The 21,505-nt window shown below is 38.5% G+C and overlaps 1 protein-coding gene across 3 annotated transcripts in view; it reads right to left on the reverse strand.

Moving 5' to 3' along the window:
• The window catches only part of TSGA10 (testis specific, 10), a 174,466-nt gene that overhangs the window by 94,122 nt on the left and 58,839 nt on the right, over window positions 1-21,505 (reverse strand). For all 3 annotated transcript variants that reach the window (XM_011956551.1, XM_011956552.1, XM_011956553.1), the window contains 2 exons: window positions 7,054-7,169; window positions 4,529-4,683 (listed from right to left, as the gene is read on the reverse strand). In XM_011956551.1, the coding sequence (XP_011811941.1) occupies window positions 4,529-4,683; window positions 7,054-7,169 (271 nt within the window). The remainder of the gene's footprint in view (window positions 1-4,528; window positions 4,684-7,053; window positions 7,170-21,505) is intronic.

Consider the following 21,505-nt stretch of genomic DNA (forward strand, 5'->3'; position numbering starts at 1 on the left):
GTAAGAAAGTTATTTCACTAACTGGATTTCACCTTGCCCTTTGAATTTTCAAATCTTAAGTAACCAAGTAAAAAGATTTTTAAAAATTCAAACCTATATTTTCCAACCAATTCTGTTCCTGTTTCCTTTTTTCTTTTTTTTTTTTTTTATTGAGACGGAGTTTTGCTCTTGGTGCCCAGGCTGGAGTGCAAGGGCGCAATCTCAGCTCACTGCAACCTCTGCCTCCCGGGTTCAAGTGATTCTCCTGCCTCAGTCTCCTGAGAAGCTGGGATTACAGGCATGCGCCACCATGCCCAGCCAATTTTTTGTATTCTTAGTAGAGATGGGGTTGCACTATGTTGGCCAGGCTGGTCTCAAACTCCTGACTTCAAGCGGATCCGCCTGCATCGGTCTCCCAAAGTGCTGGGATTACAGGCATGAGCCACTGCGCCTGGCTGTTCCCGTTTCTTTAGCGTTAGCTTTGCACACACTTGGGTGTGTATGTGTGCATACTATCTTCCCTTATTCATGTGCTCTCCTCTAGGGTATTTTTAGCTACAGTTTCCCATTCTGCTTTCTCATGGAATGGTGCAGATTCCACATCTGGCAGTAATGGATACTGGTGTGTTGTTAAAATATGCATTAAAAAAAAAAAGTTAAACCCCTTCAAGAAGGACAAGCCAATGAAGGAAAAACTAAAAGACAAAATACTCCTTAAAATGGAATGTTTACACATTTTTGAAATATAATTTAATACATTTCTAAAACAAATTCTGAAAAGCTAGTTGAACTAGTGCTTTTGAAAGTTCTTACTTGAGGCTGAGTGCAGTGGCTCACGCCTGTAATTCCAGCACTTTGAGAGGGTGAGGCAGGCGGAACACGAGGTCAGGAGTTCGAGACCAGCCTGACCAACATGGTGAAACCCCGTCTCTACTGAAAATACAAAAATTAGCCGGGTGTGGTGGTGGGTGCCTATAATCCCAGTTACTCAGGAGACTGAGGCAGGCGAATCGCTTGAACTCGGGAGGCAAGGGTTGCAGTGAGACAAGATTCTGTCACTGTACTCCAGCCTGGGCGACAGAGACTCTGTCTCAAAAAAAAAAAAAAAAAAGAAAAAAAAAGTCCTTTCTTGATTAACCTTAAAATATGTTTGATAAGCCTAAAAAGGGCTTTGCTTTATCAATATAAGTGCATCTTAAAAAAAAAAAAAAAGATTACCTAGAAACATTGTAAAGTATCCAGGGCAACAAAATTTCTGGGTTGAGTCCAATAATATATCCTCTTAGCCTATTTTTCTCTTAATATGACCTTAATACCACCATTTCTCAAGTGTACCATCATTCCTTGTACAACTTCAGTATGTTCTAAGACGTATTCCTTGTACAACTTCAACGTTTAACAATTTTTTAAAATGATATTTAATATTCCTTATTCAACCTCATATGTTGTCCAACTAGGGACGCAGATTCATGTTAACTGTCAAAATTCAGTCTGGACAGGATGGTGCTAAGTATATTTAGAAAAAATAAACAAACTATAACATTATTCAAATAATTCTGGCTTTTCTTGACCAAAAATCTATGAAGTTGCTATTGAGTTTTCTAACTTTAATTGGTAGCAAGTAGTAAAACATTTTTTTTAACCATGAATACCAGAAAAAAAATCACTTTATTCACTATAATGTAGACTTTTCCATGATAATTTATTTCTGCAATCTCCATATGAACAGTATTAGTTTTCACTGAGTGGCCTTTGTTAGTTCAGCTCTGAGATATCATTGCAGAGAACATTTCCTCTTGATTGCCTAACACTACCTTACAAGATATTTTCCCTACAGAGGATGGATGTGTTTACTTTCATAAAATCTTATACAAAGTTCTTGAGTTTGAAGTAGACTTGTAACTCAATATTGCTTGTGAAAGAAATATAACACTGGTACAGTTAGCAGAATGGAAGAAATGTGAAATATTAGATATAGCACAAGAAAATGAGATTTTGAAAGATGTGAAGAATTTTGTTTCTAAATGTGTTTTGAAAGGAAATCATGCTTAAATATTCAGAAATGTTTTGAATATAAAGAGAAGCAAAATTCCACCTAAAGAAACCTAACATTTCAAAGACGAGTCAGCCTTTTCCACAAGTATTTACCATCTCATGTCCTTTGATGACCTCAATTATGTCCATGATTCCCAATCTATTAACTTTAAATTTTTCTCCAAACCTAAAAATCCAAGAGCCTTTGAATATTTCAACATTTCACCTACATATCCCAAAGACAATTCAAACTCAACATGTCAATAACTTTCCTTTGTAAGCCTGTTCTAGTTCCTGTTTCTTCCTTCATACATAGGAATTATCCATGTGATTCTTAAGCCAGAAATCACACCTTGTTAATTTTACTTCCTTAAGAGACCTATTTCTTTCACTGATACTCCTACTATTCTAATATAGGTCTCAACACTGTTTTCTTAACTAGTGTCCCTGTCACTATTCTCATTTCCCTATAATCCACCTCTCATATAAATTTTAAGATGCCAGAATATTTGTTATAAAATAAATACCTAACTGTAACATTTCATTATCATTATTTCAGTGACCCTCCATATCCACGATGACAGAGCTCACACTAAAAACATGTACTTTTATGATTTTTCCTTATCTATCCCATCTCTTCATATATCTATATCTATATCCCATCTTTTCACATATATCTTTTCATATATCTAAATCTATATATATAGATATATCTATATAGATATATGAAGAGATGGGATATATACATATATATACACACACACACATACATGCACTGTAAGGCTGCAATTAGCATCATAGCAGAGAAGGGACTGTCTGCCTGTCCCATCTTTTCTTTGCCCTCCCATATGTCTCTCTCTACAACCTGTTCTCTGGCCAGGGAAAACTATCAGGAAGTCTCATGAAATTCTCTCATGAAAGCCACTGGACTCTCACTTAAGCTGTTCAACCGGTCTGGATCACCCTTTCTCATTGTCTTCTTTCCCTGAATATTCTCCTGACTACTTTCTAGTCATTTTTCAGGGTAGTCCAGGCACCATCACTTACTTAATGGAAGGTTTTTCCAGACCTTCCTCCTCCCTTAACCCAATTCCCAGGCTGAATCAGGTGTGTTTTTGCCCAACTCCAACAACACATTGTGCATAAGTCATTATGGCACTTAATACATTCTACCGTAACAGTACCTTTCTCTCTCTCCTCATTACACTGGAGGCTTTGAGAAAGCAGACCATTCACTTTTTTTTTTTTTTTTTTTTGGAGACAGAGTCTTGCTCTGTCATGCAGGCTGGAGGAGGACTGCACGAACTAGGCTCATTGCAACGTCCACCTCCCAGGCTCAAGTGATTCTCCTGCCTCAGCCTCCCAAGTAGCTGAGACTACAGGCGTGTGCCACCATGCCCGGCCTCATCCTCAGTTTCTTTCTTTCTTTCTTTTTTTGAGACGGAGTCTCGCTCATCGCGCAGGCTGGAGTGCAGGGGCGCGATCTCGGCTCACTGCAAGCTCCGCCTTCTGGGTTCACGCCATTCTCCTGCCTCAGCCTCCCGAATAGTTGGAACTAACAGGCGCCGCCACCTCGCCCGGCTAGTTTTTTTTTTTGTATTTTTAGTGGAGACGGGGTTTCACCGTGTTAGCCAGGATGGTCTCGATCTCATGACCTCATGATCTGCCCGCCTCGGCCTCCCAAAGTGCTGGGATTACAGGCGTGAGCCACCGCGCCCGGCCTGCTCGCAGCCGGCAACATCTTTTTTCAACAACAAAAATGTGGGATGGAGGTTATCATCCAGCTTTATTCACCAGCCCTACGTGACCTATCATCAAAACCTGAGGATGATGTAAAAATGTGCTCCTAGGGCCGGGCGCGGTGGCTCACGCCTGTAATCCCAGCACTTTGGGAGGCCGAGACGGGCGGATCACGAGGTCAGGAGATCGAGACCATCCTGGCTAACACGGTGAAACCCCGTCTTTACTAAAAAATACAAAAACTAGCCGGCGAGATGGCGGGCGCCTGTAGTCCCAGCTACTCGGGAGGCTGAGGCAGGAGAATGGCGTGAACCCGAGAGGCGGAGCTTGCAGTGAGCTGAGATCCGGCCACTGCACTCCAGCCTGGGCGACAGAGCGAGACTCCGTCTCAAAAAGAAAGAAAGAAAGAAAGAAAAGTTCTCCTAGTTCTAAACACTATTACAAAGGGTAACTACCTGAAAATATGCTTTTAAGAAGAAATTAGTCTCACTGCTTTATTGCCATGCTTTATATTTTGATATCTGAATTAGTTCGTCAGTTAATGTTAATTACTAATTCATGATAGAAAAATCAACTTAAAATATTAACTACTGGATTTGTACACATGCTTCCTAAGACTATCTTAAAGTATTTCAAAGTCAGATTTTGAAGTTTCAACTCTCTAGAAAAAAAAAATTTGAGAAAATTAGAATATTTTATTCAGATTCTAGTTTTTAAACCATAGTTTAACATTTCATTTAAACATTCCTTATAAACCACAGTTCTCAGAACATACTTTCATTGCCAAACTCTCTCCAAGGGACGCGATATTCTCAGATTTTTTATCCAAACATGCTTGCAGGCATTCCTTTTCTTTAGCCAGATCATTGAGGGTTCCACCAAGAATGCTGATTTCTTCTCGCTGTGCAATATTTTGCCTCGTAAAATTATCTAAATATGCAATCATAAAAGTGTTGTTTTAATCAAAATAATTTTTTTTCTATTTCAAGCAGATTATCATACTTTTTGAAGTTCTCCTTACTTCTAATGTATTATATTCAATTACTAACAATGAGTGCTATATCCCAAATTAATGCTTTTTTGATTAAAAACTACAGTGAATTACAAAACTCTAAATGATGCATAAACACAAAAGCACAATACCAATGAATTAGAATAGTTAAGGAAAGCTCTATATTGCAAGTTCTCAAAGTAGACTTACATGTATGATGGGAAAAGAAAGAGTGGGTGGATGAAGTAAGTGGAATACCAAACAATCTGTGGCATTTCTCCCCTCTAGTTTCCCCTCCCCTCCCGCTAGCCTAGAATCACTGTTGTAGAAAAAGTTGGTAAGTAACAAATCTTAATAAAATATTCAATTAAGTCTTTAAAATAAAATGTCTTCTAATATTCTGATATTTCTAAAATAGTGTTATAAAAATTCCTAGGAAAAAAAATCATCCCAGGAAGTATGATTCAATTTGTGAGAACTCTTGCAAGCCAGTGTCAGTGTTGAAGGCCTGAATGATTGGTATAGAAGAATAGAATAGTTTTCCAATTGTGGTTTCTCAACCAGCACCATCAGCATCACCTGGGAAATGTACATTCTTAGGCCTCTATTCCAGACCTACTGAAACATAAATTCTGGGGGTGGGCACAGCAATTTATGTTTCAGAAACTCCTTCTTTCCCCAGTGATTCTAATGTATAATAAGGATTGAGAACCACTCATCTAGAGTAGGGGTTCTAAGGTATTAGATTTACCTACAGAAACTGATAGAGACACAAAAGCTCTGGTCCTAGCCTACTTCAAGGAGGCTGGCTCCAACGCTCTTTATTAGCTCTCAAGGTTCTGACACGGATGAAAGTTTGAGAACCACTGGTCTAGAGCTCTACAAGGGAAGCTCTGTTAGACCAGACTTCAAGATTAATCCCTACTAGGTTAATACCTGTGAGGTCCATCCAGGAGCAGTGCTAAGGGAGATAATACCATATTGTCATATGCCAAAAACTTGATCTATATAGTACTGGAGAATACGCCACGTCTCTTTTTGCAGGCAGTATTGCCTTTAAGGCAACCCACATGTTTCGTGTGTCCTGATATCTGATTCATTCCCATTGGCAATCAAACAATCAATACATCTCTAAAATAACTCTAGTATCTCCTAGCTTAAAAAAATTATCAACCTAACAGCCCATTCAAACTATTACCCTATTTTCTTGCTACCCTTTAATAGCCAAACTTCTTGAGAGACTGCTTTTCTGTCCCGACTTCACTTCCCATTTATTCCTCAACCCACTCTATCTTCTACATCCAACACTCCATTCAAATGTTTATTTTTTGGTGTTACCAAATCTTCCCATGTGCCAAATCCAATCAATATTTTTTTTTAGCCTCACTTATTTCACTTCTCAAAAGTGTCTGACAATTCATCATATCCTCCCCTTTTAAAAACACTTTGCTTTCTGGTCTTCCAAAATAACACTCACTTCTGGGTCTTCTTCCTACTTCTTTGGCTTCTTCTTACTCAATCCTGGATCCTCTTCTCCTCATTCTCTACATTTCCCTAGGTAATTTCATGGTTTTAAAATATCATTTATATGCTGATGTGTCCCAAATATGTATCTTTCTCTTCTGAGACACAAATTTAAATATTCAACTGCTTACCTTAGATCTTTATTGGGACTTAAAATACCCAAATATGAGTTCTCCTTCAATATTACCTTTTATATTTCTGTTTTAATATTTCCTGGTTTGATACACAGTATCTCCACCTACCTAGTTGTTTATACCAGACATTCTTGAACTATATAATAGCGTGTTAACAATATTTCCTCTACTTTAAAATAAGCTCTTTTATAGCCCTGACCAAAATTTTACCCTATAAGATTAAGTTATGACCACATTTTCATACTGATCACTAATAACAAACATAAATAGGAAACTTTAAAAAAGGAACTTTCTCTACAAACCCCAGTAATATCATAGACATAACTAACCATATGTACACTTTCCACCAAAAGTAATATATAGATACTATGTTTCATTACAGCAGCTATGGACAACCTACATTACACAAAAAATTCAAATTTAAGTTATCATAAGTTTACAAACAAATTTTAACTTTCACTAAGTACTTATGGTGCTAAATCTAAAAATTTTTGCTGTCAGAAAAATGAATTTTTTCTATTATTTTTTATTCATAAACTTAGTTAAGGGCTTGTTTCCAAGTTTATCTATGTTATATTGAAGAGAAGAAAACATATCTTTGCTACCAAACTTAAGAAAAACTAAAAGTAATATCAGGAGAAAAAAACTCACCAATTTTTTCATCCAAGCACATAATTTTCTCCTGAGTAAGCTGTAGCTCATATTTTTTCTTAGCAAGGTGTCGTTGAGTATCAGAAAGATCTTTTTCTGTGTTTTCATACAAAAGTCTGCAAATATTTTAATAATAAAACTAATTCTGAAATTTTTGTTTTGTCATTTTGTAGTGTGTTTAAATCTAAAAACTTTTAAGGACACTAATATACTTATTTCCTCTCAATATTTTTATACAGTTTTAATATTTTCATTACAAAACAAGGAAGTTTAAAAAATAAACGGTAAGAAGGGATCTTCAATCCACTATTCCAACATAAGCTACTATTAGCATTTTGGTAATACTACCTTCCCTAGGTCCCCTAATGCCAAATCAGAGCAGTCAGATTAGGAACTATTATGTTAGCTATGGTTGGGGTTTGTCTGCCTCAATAGCCTTGGGTTTTATGTTTTAATTCAGATAACAAGATGAGGCCATAGAGATGTCTGCAACACAAGAAATAGAACTAAGGTGTCCCACGTAAATACAGAGCGATACACCATCAGTGAGAAGGTCGAACTAGAGAAAAACACCTTGTCAATTGCTGCTAGGCTCAGGAAAATAGTAACAACAAAGAGTCTTAATCTCAATCTAAAACATCAAAATAAAATTTGGTTCCTGATTGGTCATATAATCAGGAACCCCTCACAAAACTCCAGAGGCATGCTCTCAACCCAAGCACAGAACTAAACCCCAGACAAAAGCCTATGGAAAATGATCTCATAATTCAAAATTTAAAAATACACTAAGAAACAATCCAACCTTAGTGGGAGTCAAAAGACACACAAACTAAATTAGATCCCTAAGAACTTCAGACTACAGCACCATCAAATAGAAACTTAGAAATACATGTGTTTAAATACAAACATATAAAATAATAGCATATATAAAAAAATCAACACATTTGGAAAAGAACCAAATAGAACTTCACAAAGTTAAACTAATATCAAAATTTTAAAGATTACAAAACTCAGTGGACAAGTTAAAAATACAGAATAGACACTGCCAAAGAGATAACTGGTAAACTGGGGGAAGAAAACAGATCAGAGGTCCTATATTAGAGCACAAATAAAACAATGAAAAAATACAAAATAAAGGTTAACAGACGTAAGAGACAGAATAAGAAGGTCCAATATTTACCAAATCAAAATCCCAGTAGGGAGGAATAAAGACAATATTCAACAAAAATAATAGCTAATAAAAGATGACATCCAAGACTAAAGAGGTATTAATCTGTATCTACTAAGACAATTATAAATGGGGGAGGATAAAAGGACTTAAAAGGAGGCAAGATTTCTAGACTTTATTCAAACTGACAAAATGTGACACCAGTGGATGGTGATAAGTAAGGGCAATTCACAGAGCAACCACTGAAAATTCTAGACACTCAAAAATACTACAGATATAAAAAATGGGATTCTAAAAAATGTCAAGTAATCCATGAAAAGGCAGGAAAACAAAAACAGAGACATGAGAAACAGAGGAAAGAAACAAACGAAAAACATCTCCAAAAACTAACATGGAGAATTGAGCCCTACCAATAATTATATTAAATGCATATGCTCTACCTTATTTTCCATAACCTGGAAACAATGAAAATGTCCCTCACCAGGTGAATCGCTGAACAAATTACAGTACATTCATACTATGGAATGTTACTCAGCAATATTAAAAAGTAGCAAAATTTAATACTCGGCTGGATCTCAATGGCAAGCAAATCTTGAAAATCACATCTGTATGATTCTATTCCTATAATATTCTTGAAATGACAAAATTACAGAGTTGGAAAACAGATTAGTGTCAGATATTAGGGATCATGGTGGGGGAAGAAGAGATGTGACTGTAACGGAGTAGCATGAGGGATATTTTTGTGGTAATAGACTTTTTGTGTCTTGAATGTGGTAGTAGTTACATGAAACTACATATGTGATAAAATGACAGAACTCTGCAGAACTACGCACACACATTGTACCAATGTCAATTTTCTGGCTTTGATACTGTACTATAGTGATAAAAAATGTAATCATTATGGGAAAGTGGGTGAAGGGTATACATCAACTTCTCTGTATATTTTTGCAACTTCCTCCAAATTATGAAATTATTTTAAAGCAGTAAAACAAAAAAAAGTCCTAGATTTAGGCTGCACAATTACGCCAATTAAATTCAAATACCTGGGAATGAGAATCAACATCACTATTGTTTTTTAAAGCTCCTCTTTTGGTTCTAATATGTAGCCAAGGCTGTTAAGGAATGCACCTGATATGGTTTGGATGTGTGTCCCCTCCAAATCTCATTTTGAAATGTGATTCCCAGTGTTGGAAGTGGGGCCTGGGGAGAGATGATTGGATCATGGGGGCAGGTCCCTCATGAATGGTTTAACACTATCCCCTTGCTGATAAGTGAGTTCTCATTAGTTAGTTCACACGAGATCTGACTGTTCAAAGAAGTCTGGGACCTCCCCTTTTCTCTTGCTCCTGCCCTTGTCATGTGATGCACTGGCTCCCCCTTTGCTTTCTACCAAGATGGTAAGCTGTCTCGGGCCCTCACCAAAAGCAAATGCCAGCACCATGCTTCCTGTACAGCCTGCAGAACCATGAGCTAAAATAAATCTCTTTTCTTTTAAAATTACCCACACTCAGGTTATTTCTTTATGGCAACACAAGAATAGACTAATAGAGCCTCCTGATGTCTCTTCATCCAGAGGAGCAATGGGTGAAAAATTAACAAAGCATGTGTATATGAGGCAAAAAGTGATAGTGGTTTTATAGCATCAGCGTGTCTCCAATCCCCTCATACCATGAACTCAAAGAGGCTGACATTTTTAGTCACCCAAAAGCATTGTTTTACACAATAACTTATATCTCCACGGGAAAATCTGTTCCAGGGCCAAAATTATAAGACATTTGAGAAGGCCAGTCATTTAAAAATGAAACAAAACAAAACACACTGATTACAAAATGAAGCAGAAGCAGGTATGTTAGAATAAATGCATCCAGGCCGGGAGTGGTGGCTCATGCCTGTAATCCCAGCACTTTGGGAGGTCGAGGCGGGCGGATCATGAGGTCAGGAGTTCAAGACCAGCCTAACCAATATGGTGAAACCCCGTCTCTACTAAAAATACAAAAATTAGCCGGACATGGTGGCATGCGCCTGCAATCCTAGCCACTCAGGAGGCTGAGGCAGGAGAATCGCTTGAACCCAGCAGGTGGAGGCTGCAGTGAGCTGAGATCGCACCACTGCCCTCCAGCCTGGGTGACAGAGCGAGACTCTGTCTCAAAATTAATTAATTAATCTCAAAAATGCATCCAAAAAATTAATTAGCCCAAAAAATTTAAAAGAAAGGAGAAGCCAGGCACGATGGCTCATGCCTGTAGTCCCAGCACTTTGGGACGCCAATGTGGAAGGATCACTTGAGGCTGGGAGATCAAGACCAGCCTGGGCAACACAGGAAGACCCCGTCTATACAGAAAATTTTTTAAAAATTAGTCAAGCACGGTGGCACATGTCTGTGGTCCCAGCTACTTGGGAGGCTGAGGCAAGAGAATCGCTTGTGCCTGAGAGGTCAAGGCCGCAGTGAGCTATGATTATACCACTATACTCCAGCCTGGGCAACAGAGGGCGATCCTGACTTAAAAAAAAAAAACAAAAAAGTAGTATTTTTTTTCTGGAGGTTCTAGAAAAATTTAAAAAACTAAGTAAAAGACACTGCTAGATATTATCAATATGAAAAAAGATAGGGAAAAAGGTACAAATAACAGTCATGAGAAATGTAGTAGATGAAGTTAAAAATATATATGGTGTAACACCCGATAAATGAATTAGCACACTGACAACAAACTGAAGAAATTTTAGTAGAAGGATAAACAAATAGAAAACAAGAAATAAATTTAGAGGACTTACCAAAGCTGACTTTGAGACTTACTACACTATTCAAGATGGATTGGCATTAGTATAAGGATCAACACATAGACTAATAAAGCAGAATACAGACCACAGAAATAGACCACAGATATACGGTCAAATCAATTTTCAGTAAATACATCAAAGCAGTCCAATGGGGAAAGGAAACAGCTGGTGCTAAAACAACTGCATTGCCCTGAGGGATGAAATATTCTGCACAACAAACACCCATGACAGGGGTTTACCTATATAACAAACCTATACACGTACCCCTGAACTTACAAGTTGGAAAGTAAAATAAAATGAACAAAAACAAACCAAAAAAACCCAATTGTATTGCTGTATGGAAAAAAAAGAACTCTGACCACTACATAACACCATAGACAAAAAACCTAACCATAAAATGTAAAATTACAATGCTTTTGGAGAAAGCATAAACATATATGTTAAAAGTTTTAGCCAATTGTAGCAATCAAATCCAAGAAAATCAGAATTTACTATGACCAAGTGGGGTTTACCCAGGAATGCCAGATTGGTTTACAATTTAAAAATTAAAAAATTAATCATTAATAACTTTTATTAAAAGACTGATAAAGAAAAAATTATGATATCAACAGATGCAGAATAAGCATTTGACAAAATCAATATCCATTCTTAATAAGAACACTCAGCAAACTACAAATAGAAGACACCTTTTCCAATCTCATAATAGACATCTAGGAAAAGCTTATAGCTGACATTACAAAGATGAAAGGCTGAATTGCTTTCCTTCCAAAATCAGGAACAAAAACAAGGATGACTGTTCTCATTCTTCTGTTCCACACTATACCAGAGTTTCTATCAAGTAAATAAGGACAGAAAAACAAACACAAGGCATTAAGATTAGAAAAGAAGCAAAACTCTTTATTCACAGGTGACATGATAATCTACATAGGAAATCCTATAAAATCTACCAAAAAACTGAGGCTAGATGTTCAAGGCCACCCTGGACGACATAGCAAGACCCTATGCGCGCTGGCTCATGCCTGTAATCCCCGCACTTTGGGAGGTCCAGGCGGGCGAATCACAAGGTCAGGAGATTGAGACCATTCTGGCTAACACAGTGAAACTCCATCTCTACTAAAAATACAAAAAATTAGCTGGGCGAGGTGGCGGGCGCCTGTAGTCCCAGCTACTCTGGAGGCTGAGGCAGGAGAATGGCGTGAACCCGGGAGGCGGAGCTTGCAGTGAGCCGAGATCGCGCCACTGCACTCCAGCCTGGGCGACAGAGCCAGACTTTGTCTCAAAAAAAAAAAAAAAAAATTTTTAGGCCGGGCACGGTGGCTAATGCCTGTAATCCCAGCACTTTGGGAGGCTGAGGCAGGCAGATCACCTGAGGTCAGGAGTTCAAGACCAGCCTGACCAACATGGAAAAACCTCATCTCTACTAAAAATACAAAATTAGCTGGGCGTAGTGGCGCATGCCTGTAATCGCAGTTACTAGGGTGGCTGAGGTAGAAGAATCATTTGAACCCAGGAGGAGGAGGAGGTTCCGGTGAGCCAAGATGGCACCATTGCACTCCAGCCTGGGAAACACACACACACACACACACACACACACACACACACACACATATATACACATACACACACACACACACACACACACACACATATATATATGTTTAATTGGCTGGTCACGGTAGCACATACCTTCAGTCCCAGCTACCTGGGAGGCTGAGGCAGTGCCATCACTGGAGCCTAGGAGTTTGAGGCTGCAGTGAGCTGTGATCGCACCACTGCTGTCCAGCCTGAGCGACAGAATAAGACAGTGTCTCTAGAAAAAGAAATACTAAAATTTTTGTTCATCAAAAACAAAGCAATTACAAGCAAAACACAAGCCACAGACTGGTTAAAAAAAATCATACTACATTTCAGATAAACGGCTTCTAGCTGCAATAATACAAATAAACAATAAAAATCACCAAGCGAAAAAATGAGCAACAGAATTGAACAGACACTTAACAAAATAAGATATACAAATGACACACCAAACAGGCACTCAACATCATCAGGAATCAAGAAAATACAGATTAAAACCACACAATTATACCTCTTCACATCCAGTAAAATGGCTAAAACCAGAGCCTGAAAATGCTGCTAAGGACATGGATGGAACAAATTAAACTCTTATACAACCCTTCTCACGTGGGGTTCTGTGGGAGAAAGAACTAGATAAAATTAATTCAGTGACTATTTTCTCAGTTCTCTCAAGGATAGCCCAAAGCTAGGACGATTCTAGATTCCTATGAATCCAGGGGAGATGGTAATTCGGTGTAGCAGCCCCTCTTATCTGTGGTCTCTCTTTCTGTGGGTTCAGTTACCCACAGTCAACTGAAAAGAGAGAGGCCACATTCATAAAACTTTTCCAATATGTGGTTATAATTGCCCTATTTTATTATTAGTTATTGTTAATCTCTTACTGTACCTAATTTATAAATTAAACATTATCATAGGTATGTATATTTAGGAAAAAACAGAGTACATATAGGGTTCAGTATTAATAGCTGCGGTTTCAGGCATCCACTGAGGGTCTTGGAACATATCCCCCTCAATAAGAGGGGACTACTATATATATAATAGGTTATCTTAGCAAATTAGAACTCAATTCTCATTCTCTCTGAGAGGCATGATTTAAAAGGGCTGCATTATACATTGTTATTGGGACAGTAAAATCATAGAATCACGTGGAAAACTGATCCATTCCTTATGAAATTAAATGCATGCTTACCATGTAACCCAATAATTCCACTCCTATTTATTCAAGAGAATAGAAACATATACCCATAAAAAGGCATATGCAAAAATTTTACAGCAGTCTTACTGTAAAAGTATGTGACTAATCCAAATATCAACAAAGTATTAATAAAAGCATGTGGTTTATCTGTAGTATGGACTACCACTTCACAATTTTAAAAAAGGATTGTGGGGGAGAATATGGCAGATAGGGCCAGGCGCGGTGGCTCAAGCCTGTAATCCCAGCACTTTGGGAGGCCGAGACGGGCAGATCACGAGGTCAGGAGATCGAGACCATCCTGGCTAACACAGTGAAACCCCGTCTCTACTAAAAAACACAAAAAACCAGCCGGGCGAGGTGGTGGGCGCCTGTAGTCCCAGCTACTCCGGAGGCTGAGGCAGGAGAATGGCGTAAACCCAGGAGCCAGAGCTTGCAGTGAGCTGAGATCTGGACACTGCACTCCAGCCTGGGCAACAGAGTGAGACTCCGTCTCAAAAAAAAAAAAAAAAAAAAGAAAATGGCAGATAGGAGGCAGGACTAATTTGAAGCTCTCACTCAGACAAACAAAGCAGCGTGTGGAGACTCACACTGTGAACTTTTGCTCCAAGAACTACTGCAGGAACATACTAGGAAAGCCGAGAGAATCCACAGACCCTTTGAAAGAAGGGGATTGTTCCCACAGGACCTAAGAGACAGCCCAAATAATTGGAGTGCTCAAAGTGGGAAAGTGGGAAAAGGGGATCATCCACCCCCAAACACACACCTTCACTAGGGAAACTGAAGGTCCAGATCATGGGAGAGGGATTTGACCTTACCTGGAGCTGAGATAATTTAGACAGCCAAGCGAAATACAGGAGTAGAGTAAGCAGCGGGAAGAGCTCAGTCCCCAGGGAAGCCATCTCTGACACATGGTCTCACAGGAGTCCTTGGGGAGGGCTGCCAGAGGAACTGGGAAAAGACCACAGGGAGAAGGAAACTTCCAACTGAATTTTGTAACAATTCCAACTGAATGTGAAGTTTCTTGGACAGAACTCAGGGAAAGAGGTGAAGCCCAAGTGCAGATGTGGGCAGGCGGGGTGGCACAAAACCTGAAAGCCCTGCTTGCTTTCTCAGCCAGGAAGCTGGTAGCCTGAGGCAAGTTCTTAGCCCTGCTCGCCCACTGCCTGTAAACAAACCCGGTGCTGTTGGTGAGGAAGGCATGGTGGGAGTGAGATTGGCCTTTTGGGTTGCACAGGAGCTGGGTAAGGCCTGTAACTGCTGGTTTTCTCCACTTGCCTAGTGACCTGCATGACACAGGAGAGACAGCCATAATCTTCCTGGAAGCATAACTCTGTTGACCTGGGAACCATACTCCCATCCCCCACAGCAGTGGTAGCAAGCCCCACCCAAGGAGAATCTAAGCTCTGACACGACTAACCCTGCCCCCACCTGAGAGTCTTCCTCTATCCACCCTGGTAGCTGAAGACAAAGGTCATATTCTCTTGGGAGTTCTGGGGCCCCACTCACCACCTGATCCTCCCTATACTACCACAGCTGATGCTTTCTTGAAAGTGCCACCTCCTGGCAGGAGGCCAACCAGCACAAAACTAGTAAACAACAATAATACAACTAAGGACCCTCACAGAGTCCATTTCACTCTCCTGCTACCTCCACCAGAGCAGGTGCTGCTATCCACAGCTGAGAGACCAGAAGATGGTTCATATCACAGGACTCTGTACAGACACCCCCCAGTACCAGTCCAGAACCTGGCAGACCCACTGGGTGGCTAGATACAGAAGAGAAATAACAATCACTCCAGTTTGGCTGTCAGGAAGCCACATCCCTCTAGGAACAGAGGGAAAGTACTACATCAAGGGAGCACCCCACGGGACAAAAGAATCGAACAGCAGCCCCTGAGCCCCGATCTTCCTCTGACAGAGCCCACCCAAATGGGAAGGAACCAGAGAAACGATTCTGGTAATAGGATGAAACAAGGTTCTTTAACACCCTCAAAAAATAAAACATCACATTAGCTCGCCAGCAATGGATCCAAACCAAGAAGAAATCCCTGATCCGCCAGAAAAAGAATCCAGAAGGTCAGTTATTAAGCTAATCAAGGAGGCACCAGAAAAAGGCAAAGTCTAATTTAATGAAATCAAAAAAATGATACAAGATATGAGGGAAGAAATCTTCAGTGAAATAGGTAATATAAATAAAAAACACTCACAACTTCTGGAAATCAAGGACACACTTACAGAAACACAAAATGCACTGGAAAGTCTCGGCAATAGAATCAAACAAGTAGAAGGAAAAACTTTGGAGCCTGAAGACAAGATTTTCAAAATAACCCAATCTAACAAAGACAAATAAAAAAGATTAAAAAAAAAAAATGAACAAAGCTTCCAAGAAGTTTTGGATTATTTTAAACAACCAAACCTAAAAATAATTGGCATTCCTGAGGAAGAAGAGAAATCTAAAAGTATGGAAAACGTATTTGGGGGAATAATCGAGGAAAACTTCCCTGGCCTTGCTAGAGACCTAGACATCCAAATACAAGAAGCTCAAAGAACAACTGGGAAATTCATCACCAAAAGATCATCACCTAGGCACATAGTCATCAAGATACCTAAAGGAAAGACAAAGAAAAGAATATTAAGAGCTGTGAGGCAAAAGCATGAGCTAACCTATGAGGGAAAATCTCTCAGATTAACAGCAAATTTCTCAGTACAAACCCTACTAGCTAGAAGGAATTGTTGTTCTATCTTCAGCCTCCTTAAACAAAACAACTGTCAGCCAATAATTCTGTATCCAGTGAAACTAAGCTTCATAAATGAAGGAAAGATAATCTTTTTCAGACAAGCAAATGCAGAGAGAATACACCACTACTAAGCCAGCACTACGAAGAACTGCAAAACGAGCTCTATATCTTGAAACAAATCCTCAATATACATCAAACAGAACGTCCTTAAAGCATAAATCTCCCAGGACCTATAAAACAACACAGTAAGTAAATACATACATGCATACATACATACATACATATGTAAATACCAAAGTATTCAGGCAGCAAATAGCACAAGGAATAGAATAGTATGTCACATCTCAATACCAACATTGAATGTAAATGGCCTAAATGCTCCACTTAAAAGATACAGAATGGCAGAATTGATAATTCACTGAACACGTATCTGCTGCTTTCAAGAGACTCACCTAACACATAAGAATTCACATAAACTTAAGGTAAAGGGGTGGAAAAAGACATTCCATGCAAATGGACACCAAAAGCTAGCAGGAGTAGCTATTCCTATATCAGACAAAACAAACTTGAAAACAACAGCAGTCGAAAAAGACAAAGAAGGACATTATATAATGATAAAAGGCCTTGTCCAACAGGAAGGTATCACAATCTTAAATATAGAACAATTATTACTAAACCTAAAAACTGGCATAGACAGAAGCATAATAATAGTGGGGGACTTCAATACTCCAATGACAGCACTTGACAGGTCATCAAGACAGAAAGTCAACGAAGAAACAATGGATTTAAACTATACCCTAGAACAAATGGACTTAACAGATATTTACAGAACATTCCACCCAACAACCACAGAATATACACTCTATTCATCAGCACATGGAATGTTCTTCAATATAGACCATATTGTAGGCCACCAAACAAGTCTCAATAAATTTAAGAAAATTTAAATTATATCAAGCACTGTCTTTGACCACAACTGAATAAAACTGGAAATAAAATAAACTATAGACAAATATATCTGATGACTATAGATGCAAAAATCCTTAACAAAATACTAGCTAACCAAATCCAACAGCATATCAAAAAGATAATCCACCATGATCAAGTGGGTTTCGTACCAGGGAGGCAAGGAAGGTTTAACATACTCAAGTCAATAAATGTGACAGACCACTTAAACAGAATAAAAAACAAAAATCACATAAACAGAATAAAAAACAAAAATCACATGATCATATCAATAGATGCAGAAAAGGCATCTGACAAAATCCAGCATCCCTTTATGATTAAATCCCTCAGCAAAATCAGTCTAAAATGGACATACCTTAATGTAACAAAAGCCACCTATGGACATACCTACAGCCAACATAATACTGAACGGGAAACACTGAAAGCATTCCTGTTAAGAACTGGAAGAAGAAAAGGATGCCCACTCTCACCACTTCCATTCAACATAGTACTGGAAGTCCTAGCCAGAGCAATCACACAAGAGAAGTAAAGGGCATCCAAATCAGTAAAGAGGAATTCAAACTGTCGCTGTTTGCTGATGATATGATTGTAGACCTAGAAAATCCTAAAGACTCCTCCAAAAAGCTCCCAGAACTGATAAATGAATTCAGAAAAGTTTCAGTATACAAAAGCAATGTGCACAAATCAGTAGCACTGCTATACACCAACAGCAATCATGCGGAAAATCAATTCAAGAACTCAACCCCTGTTATAATAGCTGCAAACACACACACACACACACACACAAACATACACACACACACAAACTTGGAAAATATACCTAACCAAGGAGGTGAAAGATCTCTACAATGAAAACTATAAAACACTGCTGAAAGACATCATAGATGACACAAACAAATGGAAACACGTTCCATGCTCATGGATGGGTACAATCAATACTGTGAAAATGAACCTACTGTCAAAAGCAATATACAAATTCAATGCAATTCCCATCAAAATAACACCATCCTTCTTCACAGAACTAGAAAAGACAATTCCAAAATTCACATGGAATCAAAAAAGAGCCCACATAGCCAAAGCAAGACTAAGCAAAAAGAACAAACATGGAGGCACTGCACTATCCAACTTTGAACTATACTACAAGGCTACAGTTATCAAAAAAGCATGGTACTGATATAAAAATAGGCACTTAGACGAATGGAACAGAATAAGAACCCAGAAATAAGGCCAAATACTTAAAAAGTCAACTGATCTTCGACAAAGCAAACAAAAATATGAAGTAGGGGAAAGGACACCTTATTCAACAAATGGTGCTGGGATAATTGGCAAGCCACATGTAGAAGAATGAAACTGGATCCTCGTCTCTCACCTTATACAACAATCAACTCAAGATGGATCAAGCACTTAAATCTAAGACCTGAAACCATAAAAAGTATAGAAGATAGCATTAAAAAAACCCTTCTAGACATTGGCTTAGGCAGAACCCAAAAGCAAATGGAACAAAAACAGTAAGTAGGTGGGACTTAACTAAACTAAAAAGTTTCTGCACAGCAAAAGAAACACTCAGCAGAGTAAACAGAAAACACACAGAGTGGGAGAAAATCTTCACAATCTACACATCCGACGAAGGACTAATATCCAGAATCTACATGGAACTCAAACAAATTAGCAATAAAAAACAAACAATACCATCAAAAAGTGGGCTAAGGACATGAACAGATAATTCTCAAAAGAAGACATATAAATGGCCAACAAACAAATTTAAAAATGCTCAACATCACTAATGATTGCAGAAATGCAAATCAAAGACACAATGTGATACCACCTTACTCCTGCAAGAATTGGCCATAATCAAAAAAATAAAAAAACAACAGATGTTGGTGGGGATGCGGTGAAAGGCACCACTTTTACACTGCTGGTGGGAATGTAAACTAGTACAATCAGTATGGAAAACAGTGTGGAGATTCCTTAAAGAACGAAATGTAAAACCACCATTTGAGCCAGCAATCCAACTACTGAGTACCCAGAAGAAAATAAGTCATTATACAAACAAGATACTTGTACACATATTTATAGCAGCACAATTAGCAATTTCAAAAGTATGGAACCAACCCAAATGCCCATCAATCAATAAATGGATAAAGAAATTGCAGTATATATACCATGGAATACAATCCAGCCATAAAAAGGAATGAAATAATGGCATTTGCAGCAACCTGGATGGAACTGGAGATCATTATTCTAAGGGAAGTAACTCAGGAATGGAAAACCAAACATCTTATGTTCTCACTCATAAGTGGGAGCTAAGCTATGAGGATGCAAAGGCATAAGAATGATACAATGAACTTTGGAGATTTAGGGGAAAGGGTGGGAGGAGGGTGAGGGATAAAAGACTACAAATTGGGTACAGTGTATACTGCTCGGGTTCTAGGTGCACCAAAATCTCACAAATCACTTAAGAATGTACTCATGTAACCAAACATCATCTATTCCCCAAAAATCTATGGAAATTTAATAAAATAAAAAAGAAAGTGTTCATATTAGAAATATTTTAAAAATTGTACTATTAATACTTTTGTAAGTGATGATTCCTTAAAAAATTCTATTGAAAGAAACAAGCCAGATACAAAAAAGTACATACTTTATAAAAAAGTGTATCTATCTATAGATAGATAGATAGATAGATAGATAGATAGATAGATAGATAGATAGATAGATAGATAGATTTTTTTTGAGACAGAGTCTGGCTCTGTCACCAGGCTATATATAGTACAGTGGTGCGATCTCGGCTCACTGCAACTTCCAACTCCCTGGTTCAAGCGATTCTCCTGCTTCAGTCTCCTGAGTAGCTGGGATTACAGGCATGTGCCACGACGCCCAGCTAATTTTTGTATTTTTAGTAGAGACAGAGTTTCACCATGTTGGCCAGGCTGGTTTCAATCTCCTGACCTCGTGATCCACCTGCCTGGGCCTCCCAAAGTGCTGGGATTACAAGCATGAGCCACTGTGCCTGGCCAAAAAAAAAGTATATTGTATCAGTACGTATGTAGGCAGCCCCAACTTTGACAGCCATGCAGGACCACAAAAATGACTGTACAAGTTGTCCAGGCAAAGTAATCTTTAATAATCGATGAGAAAAACTATTTTTCCATAACTTTTAAATTTTTTGTCAAAATATAACTTTGTTACTGTCATTTATAAGTGTATAGCAAAATTTTAAAAACTAGTATTTATTGAGTACGTTCTAAATTAAAACATTAGACACATTGAGAATTAACATGATTTATTCTTTATAAAAAGTTTATCAAGAGTAGTTTGAACAGTGCTTGCCACCTCTTATCAAAAAAAAATACAGAGCAAGCATTTTTTTTATGTCTTGGCAAATTGTTATACACCTTTCTAAGTTTGGATCTGCTTCCATGTTTTACCCTTTATGCTTTCAATGGCATGAAACATCTCGGAGAGTTCTTTTAATATAATGGCTTTTGCCAATGTCACGTCTACTGGACTGCCTTCATCCTTTTTGTCACAATCACTTTCTTCACTCATGTTGATAAGGTTGCCTTTATTAGTTTCCCTGGAGGTATATCTAGAATCTCTTTAATGGCAGCAGTGTCAACACTTCGATGACAGCTATTTCTTCCTTAATTCCCTTTACATTTGACTCAAATTTTGCTTCCAGTGTTATAACTTTTTGTTTCTTTGTTGCGTTTTCATCTTTGATGGCCAATTCCCCCTTTCAACTATCTGTGTTATAAAATGTCACATGTTTGTCACTGGGAAGGAGGCAACAGAACAACAGACTTTGCTATCTAAGCATAAACTGATTAACATGTCACTGATCAATCACCCACAGACTTTAAAAGATGTGATGTGATTGGTCACTGGTCATGATTTATATCTGTTATTTTCTTTTTTTTTTGAGACGAAGTCTCGCTCTGTGGCCCAGGCTGGAGTGCAGTGGCCGGATCTCAGCTCACTGCAAGCTCCACCTCCCGGGTTTACACCATTCTCCTGCCTCAGCCTCCCGAGT

Source organism: Colobus angolensis, unplaced genomic scaffold (assembly GCF_000951035.1).
Source record: "Colobus angolensis palliatus isolate OR3802 unplaced genomic scaffold, Cang.pa_1.0 Scaffold42, whole genome shotgun sequence".
NCBI classification, from domain to species: Eukaryota; Metazoa; Chordata; class Mammalia; order Primates; family Cercopithecidae; genus Colobus; species Colobus angolensis.